Source organism: Rhinoraja longicauda, chromosome 4 (genome assembly GCF_053455715.1).
Source record: "Rhinoraja longicauda isolate Sanriku21f chromosome 4, sRhiLon1.1, whole genome shotgun sequence".
Taxonomy (NCBI): domain Eukaryota; kingdom Metazoa; phylum Chordata; class Chondrichthyes; order Rajiformes; family Arhynchobatidae; genus Rhinoraja; species Rhinoraja longicauda.
The window spans coordinates 25,530,316-25,549,387 of NC_135956.1; the positions used below are offsets into that span (position 1 = coordinate 25,530,316).

The 19,072-nt window shown below is 43.0% G+C and overlaps 1 protein-coding gene across 1 annotated transcript in view; it reads right to left on the reverse strand.

Moving 5' to 3' along the window:
- The window catches only part of st18 (ST18 C2H2C-type zinc finger transcription factor), a 156,932-nt gene that overhangs the window by 42,766 nt on the left and 95,094 nt on the right, over positions 1-19,072 (reverse strand). Inside the window, exons 7-9 of the mRNA XM_078398541.1 lie at positions 17,980-18,786; positions 13,458-13,592; positions 3,701-3,791 (exon numbers count right to left, since the gene is read on the reverse strand). Coding sequence (XP_078254667.1) covers positions 3,701-3,791; positions 13,458-13,592; positions 17,980-18,786 — 1,033 coding nt within the window. The remainder of the gene's footprint in view (positions 1-3,700; positions 3,792-13,457; positions 13,593-17,979; positions 18,787-19,072) is intronic.

Sequence of the window (19,072 nt, forward strand, 5' to 3'; positions counted from 1 at the left end):
TCACGGGTAATGGGGAGAAGGCAGGAGAATGGAGATGAGAGGGAAGGATAGATCAGCCATGATAGAATGGCAGAGTAGACTCAATGGGCCGAATGGCTTACATTTGCGCCCATGACATGAACTTAAAAAAGGGTGTGGGAATATCTTTTTCATTACAACAATCGTGCTATTGTCATCTTTTAATAATTAATAGAATGCATGTGGGAACAGCTGGTGAGATAATTATCTATTGCCTACCCTTGATCTCCCTTGACTCATGGCGGCTATGGTGGTATAGAGAAAAATCTTTGGAAATTATACAAATTTGGGAAAGTTTATAATATTGTTAACCCAAGAGCCTTGCACATTGGAAAAAAGATTATGGAAAATTAGGCAAACCTAGCAAAGGTAACTTAAAGGTCACGCTAGAAAGGGTAGCATTTGGTTTAGGATATTGTGTAGTTTGCAAGGCACAGTTGGTGGAAGCAAAGACAAGGTATTAAGGTAAGAAGTCGATCATATTGAATGGCGGAGCTGGCTCGAAGGGCCGAATGGCCTACTCCTGCACCTATTTTCTATGTTTCTGTTTCTAAATGTCAAGACAATAAGACTCTTCTTCAGCCTGATTGTAGTAGGGGGGGGGGGGGGGGGGAGAACGCTGGAAAAGAAGTGTGCGTGGGACAAAGCCATGCGAGTGATAGGTGGGTACAGGTAAGAGGGGTTCGATTGTCAGTTGGGTGAACAAAAGGTGGAGCTGAAAAGAAGAGAAAAGGCCCTTGAGATAAGAAATGAAGTGGTGAAAATTGTGAAGCCAGATGAAAAAATACAAGTGGAAGGGAACAGGGCGGGGCAGAGAAAAGGGCAACTGGATAGTAGGAGAAATGGGTGTGAATCCAGATGGGGCCCAGGGAAGAGAGTTGGAAAAGAGAGGGATTCTCTTAATTGGCCAAGACAACTTGACAAGAGTTCTGCTCCATCCTCTCTCGTTGCTCCCCCTCTGTGTATCTCCCTCTCCTCTGATTCAGTCTGAAGGGTCTCGACCCAAAATGTCACCCATTCCTTCTAAACAGCTTTTTGTGTCCATCTTTGACAAATACATTGCTGTAGGAAGGAACTGTAGATGCTAGTTTAAACCGAAGATAGACAAAAAATACTGGAGTAACTCAGCGGGTCAGGCAGCATCTCTGGATAGAAGGAATGGGTAACATTTTGGGTCGAGACCCGTCTTCAGACTGAATCAGGGGAGAGGGAGATGCAGAGATAACAGGAGGAATCACAGAGGGGGAGCAGCGAGAGAGGATGTTGCAGAACTCTCGTCGGTGAGAGGAGGAGAACCTCTTCAAAGTAGACATACCTTGAGAAGATTTCACAGTGGAGCAGAGAAAACGTAGGAAGGAACTGCAGATGGTGGTTTAAACCAAAGATGGACACAAAATGCTGGAGTAACTCAGCGGGACAGGCAGCATCGCTGGATAGAGGAAATAGGTGACAGATCTCGACCCGGAAAAGTTCTGCACCATCCTCTCTCGCCCTCTGTGATTCCTTCAATTATCTCTGTATCTCCCTCTCCCCTGATTCAGTCGAAACAAAACGTCACCCATTCCTTCTATCCAGAGATGCTGCTTGTCCCGCTGAGTTACTCCAGCATTTCGTGTCTATGACAAATACATTGGTGGAAGCACAGGTAACATAGTCTGTCCAGGTATCTGGATGCATTTAGTACTCTCTGATTCTGACAGCATCTTACATTATAGTGGTCAATTGGGAAATTACCCAAAGACATTTGCTTTGCTTATCATTTTAGCACATGGTATGACTTAGCATCATTCTTCTGCCAACCCTCATGCTGAAAAGACCTGTTTCCATGGTTATTTCCAAAGGTGCCTGATGACTTGCAGAAGTGGTTAGTCATGTCTCAAATAATTCCATGACCACCCGGCATATTTAATTTTGCATCATGGTGCTTAAAGGACGTACTGAAAACACAAAGAGTTTAGGTTTTTCAAGTGGTTGCCCCATTCTCTTAAAATGGTTGGTTGGAAATGTAACGAATTGCTTCTAATTGCCCTGACAAGTAACTTAAGCTTAAGAAGGTTTATTACAGTGATCCCTGATTGAAAGCATAATCATATGAATTTAGATTGAAATTAGCCTATATTCACCGGAGTTTGAAAAGATGAATGGTGATCCCATTTATTCATTCGAGGCTGAGGAGTCTGGAATTGGACTAGTGGCACGGTGGCGCAGAGGTAGAGTTGTTGCCTTACAGAGCCAGGGACCCGGGTTCGATCTGATTAAGGGTGTTGTCTGTATGGAGTTTGTACATTCTCCCCTTGACTTGCTTGGTTTTAGGATAGTGTGTGTAGGACAGTGTATGTGTGTGGGGATCGCTGGTCGGCGCAGATTCGGTGGGTGGAAGGGCCTGTTTCCGAGCTGTATCTCTAAACTAAACTAAACTAAACTAGACGTGTCGGTTTTTGAGTATGGATTCACTCATTTAGGATAGCGATTGTATGTCTTCATATCTGGGGCTGAGAAACAGTGGAATGCTCAATTCCAGTGGGCATTAGATGTTTGAACTATTGTGTATTTTCAAGACAGAAACCAGCAAAGGTGTATGTTCAAAACTGTGGTCCCTGCAGGAGCTGAACCAATGTCACAGGGCCAGCATTTTCACCACTTCTGGTAGCACTCGCTAAATTCCCTTCGCTCTCAAAGAGGGTAATCTAGATTTAGTTTTAGTTTAGAGATACAGCACGGAAACTGGCCCTTCAGCTCACTGAGTCCGCAATGACCAACGATCCCCGTACACTAATGCTATCCTACAAACAATAGGAACAATTTACAATTTTACCAAAGCCAATTAACCTACGAACCTGTTTGTCTTTGGAGTGTGTGAGGAAACTGGAGCAAAAACCTGTCTGGTTTAGTTTAGTTTTGTTTAGAGATACAGCGCAGAAACAGATCCTTCGGCCCACTGAGTCGGTGCCGACCAGCGATACCAGTACACTAGCACTATCCTACACATTAGGGACAACTTACAAATTTTAACCAAAACCAAAATCAATTAGCCTACAAACTTTGGAGTGTGGGAGGAAACCTGGGCACCCGGAGAAAACCCACGCAGGTCATAGGGAGAACGTAAAAACTCCATAAAGACAGCACCCGTAGTCAGGATCGAACCCTGGTCTCTGGCACTGTAAAGCAGCAGCTCTACCGCTGTGCCACAGTATAGCCCCACTAGATGCCAGTTACTAGATGCCTCCCTTTTGATTCAAAGGGAATCAATTGATATAAGAGTTGGGTGCAAAGTGAATGATGCAGAAAGAATGCAGAATCTTATAAAAATGGTGGAGTGGCTAACTGACCTTCTTCTCCAGCTCTCACTACTGATGTTGTTATGTAGGCTGTATTATCACAAAAAGTACACCAATCCTTTGCTCTGATCTTTCCTTTATCAGTTATGTTTACAGCCCTTTCTGAAATGTGAAGAGATGAAAGCAGTTGAAGTAATACTTAGCACAATTTTGTGCTATTAGCTGGGCTGTGAGTATCCAAACCACTCATGCTCTTAGTCAAAAATGATAATGCTTTTAATCCTACCTCCCTCAGATGGATTGAATTCTGAAATGAAAGAAATGGTCAAACCCATTAATTTAGCCAAACGCTTGATCACCTAACATTCTCACTTTGAAGTGCATGCTCCTGCAATGCAAATTACCTTCGGTGCGAGTTGCGGTTGCTGTTCACGTGTCCTCTTCCCGTGCAGCCTGGAGTTGGGCACCTGAGCACATTCTCATGCATTGCAAGGACTGAAAAATGTAACAAAACATACCATGTCATTGGTGAATGCACGGAACTATTATTTATGCTCCAATATAATTATTTATTTCCATCCATCTATCTTGAAAGTTAAAGTTAAAATCTATCTATCCATCCATCCATCCATCCATCCATCCATCCATCCATCCATCCATCCATCCATCCATCCATCCATCCATCCATCCATCTATCTATCTATCTATCTATCTATCCATCTATCTATCTATCTATCTATCTATCTATCTATCCATCCATCCAAACACATTTACACATAAATTATACGAACAGGAAACTTACATAAAGTTATTGAATTTAGAAGCATTGGGTAAATATCAGAAATCATGATTTCCAAGGGAGCTGCCAGGTTTTCCTAAGCCATAGTAAATTTATAAGAAGAAATTACTCAATTTGCTCCTCCGTGTTTTGAAAATTGATTTCAGCTGGTAAATGTGATAAATTCGTTAGAATTATTTGAGAATGTCATGAACAGGTAGTGTATTTGGATTTCCAGAAGGTTGTAAGGTGCCATTTAAAAGATTACTATCCAAGGTAATAGGACATGGGGTTGGCAATAATATAATATCAGGAGTGGCCAACTAGTCAGAAAAAATATACCACTTTTGGGTTGGGAAATCAGTAATGAATGAGTGAGGTACTTCGGTGTAGAGGTCTCCACTATTTGTAATTTTGTCATGAAGACTCAATTGAGTTGGACCTATCGTACTGTAGCCAAATTTGCCAAGAGTACAAAAATAGGTGGGTAAGCAATTTGTGAGGAGGAAAGTAGGGGTCTTAAAGTGATGTAGATAGGTTGAGTGGGTGGGCGAGACGTTGTCAGATGGAGTGTAATGTGAGAAAATGGAATGTTATCTGCTTTGGTTGGGGAAAGAACACATAAAGTGTTATTTAAGTTTTTGAACCTAAAAAATGCTGTGATATAAAAGGATAATACATTAAACACAAAATGTTAATAGGTACAACAAATAATTAGGAAGACCCATGGCATGTTGGCCTTAACTGACAGGGGTGCAAAATATAAAAGTAGGGAAGATTTGATGTAACTTTACAGGGTGCCGAAAAGTCCAGACCCGTATGACAAACAGCATTAATCTCTGCAATCAAGGAAGGATGTGCATGTATTGGAGGCAATGCAGAAAAGATTCTTGGTTTGAAGCTTGGTTTGAAATGGTTGATGTGTGAAGGAAGCTTGATAAGGTTGGGGCTTTGGTCTTTGGAGTGCAGAGAAATAAAGAATGATCTTATTCAAACATATGATTCAGAGGGAGATTGATAGGGATGATAGTGATTCCATTTATTTATTCGAGGCTGAGGAGTCTGGAATTGAACTGGTGGCACGGTGGCGCAGAGGTAGAGTTGCTGCCTTTCAGAGCCAGGGACCCGGGAATTTCACCGGAAATTCCCTATAATCAAGAGACATGGTTTTGGAATAAGGGGTTTTCCATGTAAAACAGAAGTGAGCAGGAATAGCTTTCAGAGGATTATGAATCTCTAGAATTGTGGAGGCAGAGTCATTGAATATATTCAAGGTGGGTACAGACATTTAAATGATGGTGCTAAGGGCATGGGGAAAGAGCAGGAGTGTAGTGCTGAGGCTAAGGCTGCATTCACCATGACCTTATTGAATAACACAGTAGCTTGAGGGCCAATTTGCCTATTCCTGTTCTTGTTTCTTGTGTAAATAGTGCCAAGGCTGTTGATAGCCTTGTGATAATTTGCCTATGAATCACTATCCGCATGCATGTCTCAGCAATGCCTGCTAACCAGCTGGGATAAAAATTGACCCTGTCTCGTCAAAATCTGATAATATGTGGAACCAAAAAAGCAGGTCAGAAAATGCATACTGCTTTTCAGTAACTGTTCTAGATGATTGTTGTGAATAAGAAAGTCATGAGTGAATTTACTCAAGTGGAAAGCATTTTATCTACACAGCTGGCTCCATAATCCCTACCTACCACCGCTGGCTCGGGCAGTCCAGTCCTGGTTCGCTATTCATCCAATTTTCTGACATGAGCTGCTTATGAAACCATGTACCAGTTCTAAGTTAGAATATAAGAATAGAATTCCTTTTTAAAAAATTTTAACAAGTCAAAAAGTAAGATGTCACCAAGATAGAATTGTGTGTAAAGGAACTGCAGATGCTAGTTTAAACCAAAGATAGGCACAAAAAGCTGGAGGAACTCAGCAGCATCTCTGGAGAGAAGGAATGGGTGAAGTTTCGGGTCGAGGCCCTTCTTCCGACTGAAAGTCATGGGAAAAGCAACGTAGAATTCTCTTGCCTTCTACCATTCAAATAATGTTGACGTTGGTCCAACAAAGAGAAGATGTAATTGGACATCAGGGAGGCAGTGGTTTGATTAACTGCACTGCTTACCTGACAGAAACCATTTTCATTTTCAATGAACTCTGACTAAGGGAAAGACTGAAATCTGGCAGCCTCCTTTCACAGATCTGAGTTGGCGATCAATGCTCAGCATAGGTGCCAGAATGCGTAAGTGAGAAAACTAGGACTTGTAGTAATGAGGAATATTTTCATGTAGTCTAGAAGAACACATGGTCTTTCTGATCATGGTCTTTCTGAAAGGTCTGTAACATAGTTACAGTGCCCTCCATAATGTTTTGGACAAAGACCCATCTTTTATTTATTTGCCTCTGTACTCCACAATTTGAGATTTTAGTTTAGTTTAGTTTAGAGAAACAAGCCCTTTCGGCCCACCGGGTCCGCGTCGACCAGCGATCCCCGCACATTAACACTATCCTATACCCAGTAACGACAATTTTTACATTTACCAAGCCAATTAACCTACAGACCTGTATATCTTTGGAGTGTGGGAGGAAACCGTAGATCCCAGAGAAAACGCACGCAGGTCACGGGGAGAAGATACAAACTCCGTACAGACACCGCTCGTAGTCGTGATTGAACCCGGAACCTGGGTCTCCGGCACTGCATTCGCTGTCAGGTAGCAACTCTATCACTGCGCCACCGTGCCGCCATAATGCACTGCTACTACCATTAGCACATTGTCAGATTTTAATAAAGGCCATTTTTATACATTTTGGTTTCACCATGTAGAAATAACAGCAATAATTACATAGCCCCCCCATTTCAGGGCACCATAATGTTTGAGACACAGCAATGTCATGGAAATGAAAGTAGTTATGTTTAGTATTTTGTTGCATCTCCTTTGCATGCAATGACTGCTTGAAGTCTGCGATTCATAGACATCATCAGTTGCTGGGTGTCTTCTCTGGTGATGCTCTGCCAGGCCTGTATTGCAGCCATCTTTAGCTTATGCTTGTTTTGGGGGCTAGTACCCTTCAGTTTTCTCTTCAGCATATAAAAGGCATGCTCAATTGGGTTCAGATCAGGTGATTGACTTGGCCACTCAAGAATTGACCATTTCTTAGCTTTGAAAAACTCCTTTGTTGCTTTAGCAGTATGTTTGGGATCATTGTCTTGCTGTAGAATGAACCGCCAGCCAATGAGTTTTGAGGCATTTGTTTGAACGTGAGCAGATAGGATGTGTCTATACACTTCAGAATTCATTATGTTACTACCATGAATGAAGATAAGTGAGCCAGTACCTTCAGTAGCCATACATGCCCAGGCCATAACACCCCCACCACCGTGTTTCACAGATGAGGTGGCTTGCTTTGGATCTTGGGCAGTTCCTTCTCTCCTCCATACTTTGCTCTTGCCATCACTCTGATCGTCTCATCTGTCCACAAGACCTTTTTCCAGAACTGTGGTTGCTCTTTTAAGTACTTCTTGGCAAACTGTAACCTGGCTATCCTATTTTTGCAGCTAACCAGTGGTTTGCATCTTGCAGTGTAGCCTCTGTATTTTTGTTCTTGAAGTCTTCTGCGGACAGTGGTCATTGACAAATCCACATCTGACTCCTGAAGAGTGTTTCTGATCTGTCGGACAGGTGTTTGGGGATTTTTCTTTATTATAGAGAAAATTCTGCTGTCATCAGCTGTGGAGGTCTTCCTTGGCCTGCCAGTCCCTTTGCGATTAGTAAGCTCACCAGTGCTCTCTTTCTTCTTAATGATGTTCCAAACAGTTGATTTTGGTAAGTCTAAGGTTTGGCTGATGTCTCTAACAGTTTTATTCTTGTCTCTCAGTCTCATAATGGCTTCTATGCCTTTCATTGGCACAACTTTGGTCCTCATGTTGATAAAAGCAATAAATGTTTCCAAAGGTGATGGAAAGATTGGAGGAAAGACTAGGTGCTGAGAGCTCTCTTTTTTACCTGCATTAAGGAGGCAATTATTACGCACCTGAGCAATTACAAACGCCTGTGAAGCCATGTGTCCCAAACATTATGGTACCCTGAAATGGGGGGACTATGTATAAATACAGCTGTCATTTATACATGGTGAAACAAAAATGTATAAAAATGGCCTTTATTAAAATCTGACAATGTGCACTTTAACCACGTGTTTTTTTTTTCTATTACAAATCTCAAATTGTGGAGTACAGAGGCAAATAAATATATGATGAGTCTTTGTCCCAAACATTATGGAGGGCACTGTATATATTTCCAAGTCTTCTTCAAAGATCACCACCTTGTCATGGCAGGGAAGCTTGTGTGTGCCTAAGATCCTGAGAGATAAACCTATGCTCTGGAGCTATGCTCCTGGCAAAGTCACTTTTTGTGTGCAAGTCAAGAGAGAGATGCCTACAAAGCGTGGGCCAAAAATACTTCTATGGTGAAACAGGCAGAGGAGGGTGGCTGGCTGGCCAGTAGGTGGAGCACCACAACAGCTGAGAAGGCTGCAGCAAGGAGGGACTCCCAACCATGGTGGAGTCCATGCCATTGGACCCAGGTCTGTCTCTGTCAAGGTCCGTGTGTGTGGCTATCCATGCACCACTCTCCCCACATTAAAAGATGTCAGGCGGTTTTCTCTGGTTCTCGGTTTAAAGGATTAGTGGTTCGGCAGCTCAGCCTCAGTTCCATGGCCAGTGCAAATGTTTTTCACTGAGTAATTCTGAAATTGGTTCAAGATCTCAAAGTTGGCAATGGAGTCCGATTTAATAATGCTTCCACAATTTCACCTGGCTGCCATTGCAAGGCAGGTTTTCAGTAAATGGCTGTAGACATAATGAGCCACATTCCCAAAATGGAGCAATCATTGTTTAGAAAAATGCTGTAAAAGACACCTGCTTGACAAAAGTGACACAAACTGCAAAGGCAATTAGGGATTGCTTTAAAACTCGGGCTACAATTTTGCACTCTCTGCAATTGCAGGTTCTAATGACTTCAAAGAGGAGGGACCACGTGCAAGGCCAGAATCAAAGTAGGAGTCATATGTGACTATGGTTCCAGCTGCTTCCAGGGCGTTACATTAACCAAGGAGATTAGAGTATGGAATTACAAGAAGGTTGACCATGCATAGAAGGATGCCAACTCATTCAGAGAAACTCTGAGATGATAGGGAGAGATAGGAAGTGTTTGTAACTAAAAAGTGATTTAGATCAGTACTTTTTTAAGAATAATGAGGATGATATGATTTCCTCAAGGAGCGTAACAACATCTAACGTTGGAATTATCTCTAATCTCAGTCTGAAGAACGGTTGCGACCCTTAACGTCACCTTATCCTTTTCTCCAGAGATGCTGCCTGACCCGCTGAGTTATTCCAGCATTTTGTGTTTACCTAATAAAGGGAGCCGTTTTTTAGTATGGGAAAATGTAGAGAACTTGTCAGCGGTGTCAAGGTTTATGGGGAGAATGCAGGAGAATGGGGTTAGGAGGGAGAGATAGATCAGCTATGATTGATTAGTGGAGTAGACCTGATGGGCCCAATGGCTTAATTCTGCCCCTATCACTTATGAACATGGGTGGTTAACATTTTAGTAGAAATGTGGATCTTAGAGAGTTGAATTGAAAGCTAAAAGAGGGGAAGGCCAAAACATGGCAGGTTATAGGGTGGACATAGGCGAGGAGGGAGCAGGGGGGTTGATAGGCAGATGGTTGAACAAAGGTCAGAGATGAGACAAGGTGGGGGGTTTCTACATAAAGTTTTTGATATAGATAACATCGCAGGTGAAAATAACAGAACAATTGTGGAGAATATTCGTGAACAACATAAGTCATAGGCAAGGTTGTTGTACTTTAAAAATACAGTTCTAAGCGATATGTTTGAAACTTTACATTTGGATTGGTCACTTAAGGAAGATGGGGTTGAAGGAGATGGGCAGGTGAAGGATGCAGGGAGACGATCAGAAATAGTCTTGGTTATTGTGAAGATCGCAGTGGTGGAGAAAACGTGTGAGTGCATGGGTATGATCAAGAAGTTAAGAGGGACAGAGGACAAATTCAATGGGTAAACAAAATAAATATTGAAATTGCTGAGTATAAACAGACACAGCCTGGAGATTAAAGGAGGGGCAAAACTGGAGGTCTTACTGAAAAAAACAGAGCTTAAGGAAACAGTAGGTAAAAAGGAATAAAGGAGGATCAAGAATGGTGGAACAAAGTCAGATTCTTGAAGGAGAAGAGGGAAGAAACTGAGCAGTTATTTGGAGAATGGGGTAACCTCCCCACCATTGAAGGCGCTGTCTCAAAAAGGCAGCCGGCATCATCAAACATCCACACCATACCGGTCACACCCTCACTCTCACTCCTGCCATTGGGAAGAAGGTATAGGCATCAAAAAACTGCAACATCTAGGTTCAGGAACAGCTTCTTCTCGACAACCATCAGGCTACTGAACACTGCGAACTCCAACTAAACTCTGAACTACGAACTGCCTTGGTTACACGAGGGACTTTTTTTTGCATTCTATTGTTTTTTTAAAATGTATTGATCTTATTTTCCTGTTCGTTATTATATTTTCTATTAATACTGTTTTTACACATCTGCTGCGTTACTGCAAGTAAGAATTTCATTATTTTGTTTTGGCACATATGATAATAAAACATATTTGACCTTTAACTCGTATCTCTTGACCATTCCCATGGTGAATTTATCAGGGCAATGTACATTGAGGCTGATAGGTATTAGTGGGGGAAGGAACTGCAGATGCTGGTTTACACCGAAGATAGACACAAAATCGCGGAGTAACTCAGCGGGTCAGGAAGCACCTTTGGAGAAAAGGAACAGGTGATATTTCGGGTCGAGACCTTCTTCAGAAATGTCACCTATTCCTTTTTGCCAGAGATGCTGCTTGACCCGCTGAGTTGCTGTAGCATTTTGTGTCTATCTTAGGTGTTAGTGGGGGGACAGGCATGAGTTCAGTTTCAGGCAAAGGCTGGATGTTAAACACAGCATTAGAACTACAATGGGAAGAATGAATGTTCCGATGAGAAATGAATTGAATGGAATACTTTATTGTCACATGTGACAAGTCACAGTGAAATTCTTTGCTTTGCATGCCCAAGGTATGCAAATAGTCGCCACATAAAGGGCGCTGACAACGTTACAAAATGCAAACAGGTGCGATGACCCACTGGCAAAGTCCAAGGTTCTGTCTTGAGTTAGATAAATAAAATTGGAAGAAGATGATCACATTTAGTTGGCAGTGGATGCTGGATGTGAAGTGCAGAGATGAAGATGAAACAATCTTGATTGGTTCTTATCAAGAGGCAGTGGAGAGTGCCTGGTGAGGCCCTTTGGGAAATGCCATTTCTCTTTGCCGCTCACAAAGTCTTCTTATCTGGAAACCATTTGCTGACAGAACCTTGTGTTGATGAAACACATCCAATTCCTAAAAAAACTCTAATGCTTGAATTTTATTTGGCAATATTTTTACTGCCTTTTTCACTTGTTACCCCAAACCAGCTGCAGGTTTGGCGTGGCATCAGTTAGATTTCCTCAGACAGGATAAATGCAATGTTAAGGATTCTCTGTGCTTTCATCTGATCATCGTCCTACAGGTTTACGGCTTGCAAAAGAACAAGGGCATGATTTCAACCCTCTAGATGTCTTGGCAGAATGCATCGAAATTGCGGACTTGTCCCATCTATGATAACTCTGGGCTTTTGATAGGCTGCAATAATGTCCTTCAAGGCCAATAGCATATTCAAGAACAAGTCGCACCCTGGCCACTCCCTCTTCTCCCCTCTCCCATCGGGCGAAAGGTATAGAAGTGTAAAAACGCACGTCTCCAAATTCAGGGACAGTTTCTTCCCTGCTGTTATCAGGCAACTGAACCATCCTACCACAACTAGAGAGCAGTCCTGAACTACTATCTACCAAATTGGAGATCCTTGGACTATCTTTGATTGGACTTTACTGGCTCTATCTAACACTAAACGTTATTCCCTTTATCATGTATCTGTACTCTGTGGATTGTAATCGTGTATTGTCTTTCCACTGATTGGATAGGACGCAAATAAAGCTTTTCACCGTACCTCAGTTCATGTGACAATAAACTAAACTCAAAGTAAAATTGAAAGTCTTTCCAGAAATTTGCCAATGTAAAAAAAGTGCAACATTTATTTTAACAGAAGAATAATTCAGAACGGTGCAAGAGGAATAATAAAAAAACACATTATTGATGATTCAAAGAGCTTTTCTCATGAGCAACCTAGCAATGTTAACTGGAAAGGCCTATGTGTCTCGATCTTTGCTACTTTAGTTGATCACTTGCAAGCTCGTGATATTATTGGCTTCTCTTCCAGAGGTGAAAATCAGCCAAAATTGCCTTTTCAGGCATTATTCCAGTCATATGATGCTGGATAAATTCATGGCTGCAAGATTAACTCAGCATTGCAATTTGTAATTTCAAAATCTGTGCACCCTACATCTTAGTAACGGTAAATCTATGGAGAAAGAGCAGTGTAGTGGGACTGGTTTGATTTCTCTTTTGCAGAAACTCGATAGGCAGGTTAGACCAAACTGGCTAGGTTCTTTATTCAGAATTAAAACATATTCTTTATTTATGAATATATTTATTTAATGACTTCCATCTTTTGATTCTTTGCCTTTCTCTTCACTCAGTTCTCTTGCTTATGCTTTCCTCAGCCATTCTTTTAGGACTAAGGAGCAGAAGATCCAGAAGAGATTCTAATAGAGTAAGATTACAGAGCTAGATGGGAAGATTATTTTAAATGCCAGAAACTACTTCTACTTCCTTTGCCAATTCAATGAAATGGACATCTGCATATTGTTGATGCTATTGTGATTCTACAAATTGTCCAACAAAATTAATTTGATATAGACTCTTTTTTATTATAGACATATATAAACAGTGAGCATGGTTTATATCTATTCAACTACAAAATTAACTTATTTAAACAATAATAAGAGCGCGTGAGGGAGATTAATCATAATGTCCAGTGAGCCCATGAAATGAATTATCATTGTGTTCAGAGCAAGCAGGTAAGATCAACTGCACTCTGCTCATTTCTACCATGTGCTGACCTTGGAATCGTTAAGTAACAGGGTGGAGCTATGAGTTATAATCAAATCAATACACTGAAAGTGCCAAGCAGAACATTTGGTCTGTTTAAACCCCATATGTTCAAATGAAGTGTAGCCAGATCTCAGATCCAGATTGTTTTATTCTTTGAATCTAAATATTGCGCATACACTTTTTAAAATGTTTGTAATATCCTGCAGGGGTTTTGTGATTACAGGCAGTAGTATGTGCATGCGAGGTCTGTGTTGAAGGTAACACTGCTGATACTCACTGTCTGGGGGCACCCTCATTTTATGAGGACAACCTGAGAAGCTACGGTGGTGCGGGTACAGTCCGGTGATGTGGCCACTGCCATCACACCCTGGAGTGGGACACTTGGATTCCTTTTTGTCAGACCTAATAGAATCTGTAAAGAGCAGCAGAAAACTAGGAGTGAGTTAACTCAAACACAGCCACACAATCAATGGCTTCTCACAAAAACAGTCGTCGACATTGAGTTGGCGCTGAGATTCATATCCACCTTAAAGGCATAAGAATAAAGTAAATGTTTCTGAAATAGCCTTTGGGAACATTCACTTGACCAGGAATCTGAGCACAACGTAAGCTTGAAAAAATGGTGTTCATTTTCCACTTCCCAATTAAATTCATTCCCATAATCACAAACATAAAATCGTCGTGAACCCAGAAAAGACAGGTGGTGTTTCAAGCTCGTACTTTCCCTCTTCCAATAAAATGCTCCTTGATGTCTTTACAGATGGCAACCTGACACAATTGAAAACTGAGTTATCACAAAAATATTTTGTAATGTTTGGGGTGAAACTCTATAGTGTTCAGTTTTCAACATGTCTTAATTGATACAGAACCATTTATTGTTTATGTGGTGTATTATCGTCAATTTCTTCATAAATTTAAAGCAGAAGTGCTTTTAAAAGGTTTATTTTAATGTCCTTGTGTCTAAAATAGGTTCGTTTTTACAGGGATCTTTAACACATAGGGTAAAGATATAATTAGCACAAATTTATATGGTGATTAATTCTGCTACAGTCATTGATGCAACCTTGCTGTAGCTTTACACTGGCTGTTCGTGTGGTGAGCCTATGCATTAACTCATTATATCTAACATACCTCCTAATCTATGATCTTAAACAATATCTCTAAAAAACTTGTGCTTCAATATTTTCATTGCTTCTTGACGATTCCAGAATTGCTTGCTCAGTTTCATACGGATTAATCACCAACAGGAGATGCTAATGCATGCTACATATATTTATTTTTTCTTTAAATAATTCTTAAATGAGGTAAAAAGGAATGTTAAAAACCAAGTTAAAATAATCAATTGTTTGGTAAACCTCAGGCCAGTGCCGGATTAACATCGTCGTAAAAGTAGCATTTGCTACGGGCCCCGCACTTTTGAGGGCCCTGCACTAAATGCTTGCAAGCTAAATGCTTGAAATCGGCATCCCACTAAGGGGCGCTGTGTTGCGCGCGTCACTCCCCAACCACCGCGGTTTGAATGTGTGGGCGGCGGGGCTGTGTGGCCCAATGGGCAGCCGGCACGTCACCGCCCAACCGCCCAGTCTCTGGCCCTCTTATTCCACACACCTCCGGCCTCACCCAAACACCTCACACCTCCAGACCTCTCTGCTTGAATATTGGCCTTGTCTCCCCACACATCCTGGCCCTCTCACTCCTCGCTCATCAGCTCTTTTCTCTCGTCCCCGGGCCACTTTCACCTCCTCATCATCTCTCCCCCCCCAACCTCTCCCACTCCTCCGGCCCGCCTCCTCCCTACTCCTCTGGTGCTCTCTCCCCACTCCTCTGGCACTTGCTCCCTTGAATCCTCCCCTGTTCACTCTTCCGCTAACCTCCCGCCTGTTCTTTCTCTACCCCTCCACCCCTCCCTCTCCTTGGTAGGGCCTTCTCTCTCTCCACGCCTGTGGTCTTCCCTCTCTCCCCACTCCTCCGGCTCTCTCCTTCTCCCCACTCCACTGGGCGTCTCACTCCCCAATCCCCCTTCCCTCTCGCTGCCCAGATTTTTGTCCCTCCAAATCGCTACTGTTCCAGTCCTCTCTTCCACCAATCTACCTCCCCCCTTTATTCCGTCTGTCTCACTCTCCCTCCTCTTCTCCATCCCACTCTCCCCCCTGCACATCTCCATTACGCTCTCTCCATTTCCTCTGAACCTCTTTCCCCAACACCTCCCCCCCCGTCCTTTACTTTCCATTACTATAGGCACTTTCCATCACACTTTCAGCCTTTTCTCAGCCCCTACCCATCCGTACCTCTCTCTCTCTCTCTACTCTTCTGGCCCATACTCCCAAAATCCTGTGACTCCCTCTCACCCAACCCAAAAGCTTGGCCCCTCTTTCTCACCAGTCCCCCGACCTTCTCTCCTCACTTCCCAGGCCCTGTCTTCTCCTCCACTCTTATACCACCTCCTCTACCCACACCTTGCATGCCTCTCAGCATCCCCTGCTCCAGCACTCCCTACCCCCACTCCGTCCCTCTCACCCCTATACCTCCAGTCCCGCCTCTATTCACTCCTCCGGCCCTGCCTTTTCCACATTCCTCCAGCCCTCCCTGTCTCTACTTCTCTGCCCCACTCAGCTCCCACTCCTCCGGCCCTCTTCTCGCAATTCTCTATCATTCTCCCCACAGTGGAGCAGCGGTAGAGTTGCTGCCTTACAGCGCTTGCAGCATCGGAGACGCCGGGTTCGATCCCAACCATGGCTGCTGTCTTTAGGGAGTTTGTACGTTCTCCCCATGACCGCGTGGGTTTTTTCTGAGATCTTCGGTTTCCTCCCACACTCCAAAGACGTACAGGTTTGTAGGTTAATTGGCTTGGTGTATGTGTAAAATTGTCCCTAGTGTGTGTGGGGATCGCTGGTCGGTACGGACGGTGGAGCGAAGGGCCTGTATCTCAAAACTAAACCCCTCCATCACACATTCTCTGTGAGTCCCGTATTAGGCCCGCGGGCCGCTGTAGGCCCCGACACTGTAGGCCCGGACAGTGCAGGCTAACGGAGCTCATTAACATTAACGGAGTTCAGGGAGTGGGGCCGAATGTGTTCGGGGAGCGGGGCTGAGTGTGTTCGGGGAGCGGGGCCGTATGTGTTCGCCGAACGGAGGTTGCAACCTGCCTCCCGGCCCGGGCGGCCGTCATTGGTGGAGCGGGAGCCGCTGGCTGGGTGAGGTCACGTGGGGCGCGGGTGGTGATGTCACCTTTAAGGCCCCTTTATAACATATGCTACGGGCCCCGCACTAGCTTAATCCGGGCCTGCTGCAGGCTGCTGTCCCACATTAATACAATAGCACAAGATATGTAGGTTTTAATGCACAAAGTCACAGAGCGAGTGGATGCTGGTTTGAATCCACACATTTCCTTCTCCAGAATAAAATTATTTTCAGTTGTTCTATCTAGTTTCTGGATTAATAAAGGGCAGAAACAAAATGGGATGAAAAAATATTTTTTTCATGTGAAAGAAAAAGGTAACATCCAGTTTGCCATTTCTCAGTGCAGAAGTCAAGGACAAATATGATTTGGATAAAATTCAGAATTCAGCCATCACTTGGATATGCCATCCCAAGGCCTATGATCCTATGAGCAAGGGGTGGAAAGAATTATCACATCTAAGCGCAATATTCACTGTTCAGGCATATTTATTGATACCTGCGTAATTTTTCTAAATGCTTCATTATGATGAGAGAGATGCATTTGTTAATTCCACACAAATTCCACACAATTCCAATATCAGAAAAACCATTGGGTTGAATGATGCTTGGTCTGGCCCAAATAGGTAAGTGGTGTAGAAAGGAATTGAAAACTTTCTTGCTAGTGCTTTTAAATCACATGAGATAGAGTGAGATGGGACTTATTTGGGGCCTAAACATCAGTATAGATATGGGTGGAATGGCCTGATTCTGTGATGTGAAGACCATATTTCACTCAGTTTAGAATTTTCCTTGTGTAGGAAGGAACTGCAGATGCTGGTTTATACTGAAAATAGTTACGAAATGCTGGAGTAATCAGCGGGACAGGCAGCATCTAGGTGAAGTTTTGGATCAGAACCCTTCTTCAGACTGAGAGTCAGGGGAGAGAGAAACTAGAGGTATGAAAAGGTTCAGAATCTTTTCCATACAGAAAAGTTTCCTTGGACGTATTGTAGGAACTAGCCGAACAGGATGAATAATACACTAGGATATTATGTCCTCTGATGAAGCTGGTAACATCTGTTGACAAGAAGATTTTAAATATGCACAGAAGTTCAAATGGCTGAAAAACCTGCAGGGATTTTCCCAATTGTTCAGTGTAACCTGGTAGAGGAGCTGTGGAATACCAAAGAAAATGACATATGGCTGATGTTTAAGTTATTTTCATGGGATTACCACGGTTCTTTTGCTGAAATGATGATAGACAATTGGCAGACACTGCTGCAGAAATTCACTTTCCCCACCACATAAATGTGGCAGCACTTGCAATAAAAGGTGCATTCAATTTCTGAGCTGCAGGTTTGAACTGCGGTCATGACTGGTGCGGAAAAACCCATCTGTCCTGACTGAGCAATTTCCATCAAGCGGCAAGCTGCTAAGTGGAGCACTATATGGCGGTGAAATGCTGTCATTTCCGAGAGCAATGCACAAGGCTGAACCACTCTCGGTCTCAGTCACATCCAGGTCATGGCTGTGCCAGCTGAAAATGACATAATGGATGGGGAGCAGCTCAAGAAGAAGACACTAATTTTAAAGATCAACGTGAAAATTGTTCTTGGAACAAACAAAAAAAGGCACTTTACCTCTGCTGGAGAAACCTTTCCGGATGCCAATGTCAATAGTCTTGCAAAGTTGTCTTTCCGCTGTGAGCTTCTCCAGTAAGATCCTTTCATTTTCCTTGTGCGTTCCCTTTATGATGTACCCCTGCTCTGCCTGCAGAGCTATAGCCTGTTCCAGGAGACTAAGGTTTCCCTTTGCTGCGTTAAAGTCCTCAGAGTCCTCTGTGGTTGTGGACAGCTGGGAAGTACAGTCATCGTCAGTCATTGGAGACCGCATATCGTTTACAGGAAGGCGCGGCTGTGAATTTAGTGTTTCGCCAACGTTGTTCGCTCTGCTCTGTTGGGCTGGCTCCTGAGGGACAATATCTGTCATCTCACTTTCCTTCCCTTTTGCTTTTAAAATGTCTGTAGGTTTGCAGCCCAGATTATCAACCTGGGGCTTGAATTCATTCTTGGTGGATGGTTTGGATAAATCTTGGGGCTGGTCAGAATTATCATAAATATTCTCAGAAGGAACGTGAGTACTTTCTGCACAGGAGTAGTGTGGAAGAGTTTCTTTTGCACATGTGGTTACCTCATCTTTAGTGAGGGTTTCAGGCGCATTCCTTTCATCTCCATCACTTTCTCCCTCCAGTGACTGCACCCCACTGTCATTTAAATTGCTTTCAACGCTCCTCTGTATTCCTGCATCTTCGGCTATTTTTCCCAGATCTTGAAGTGACTTAGCCACGAGCTCCTGATAGCTGTTTAAATCATCACCGTTATTGTTGGTATCTTTCTGTGGTAGGTCGACCTGAGGGTTTTCATGTGCTGAATACACAATTCTGTTTTCTAGGCAACAAACAGAACATTAAAACACATGAGGTTTCTCATTTCATTTTGTTAGTTCTTCTCCCGAAGACACTACTTCTTGATGGGAAATAGCTCTTCAGGATTCTGGCACCATTCATATCCTCCATAAATTGGTCTTGGCAGGATGTGCCATCCTGCAACTATGCAGCCAAATCCCATCTTATCTTTGCCCAAAACCCGTACACATGGTTATTTATCAAGAATGAGGTCCAAAGTTGATCTTTTTCTAACCTTAGGCGCAGGGTTTTGAGAACAATTTAAACAC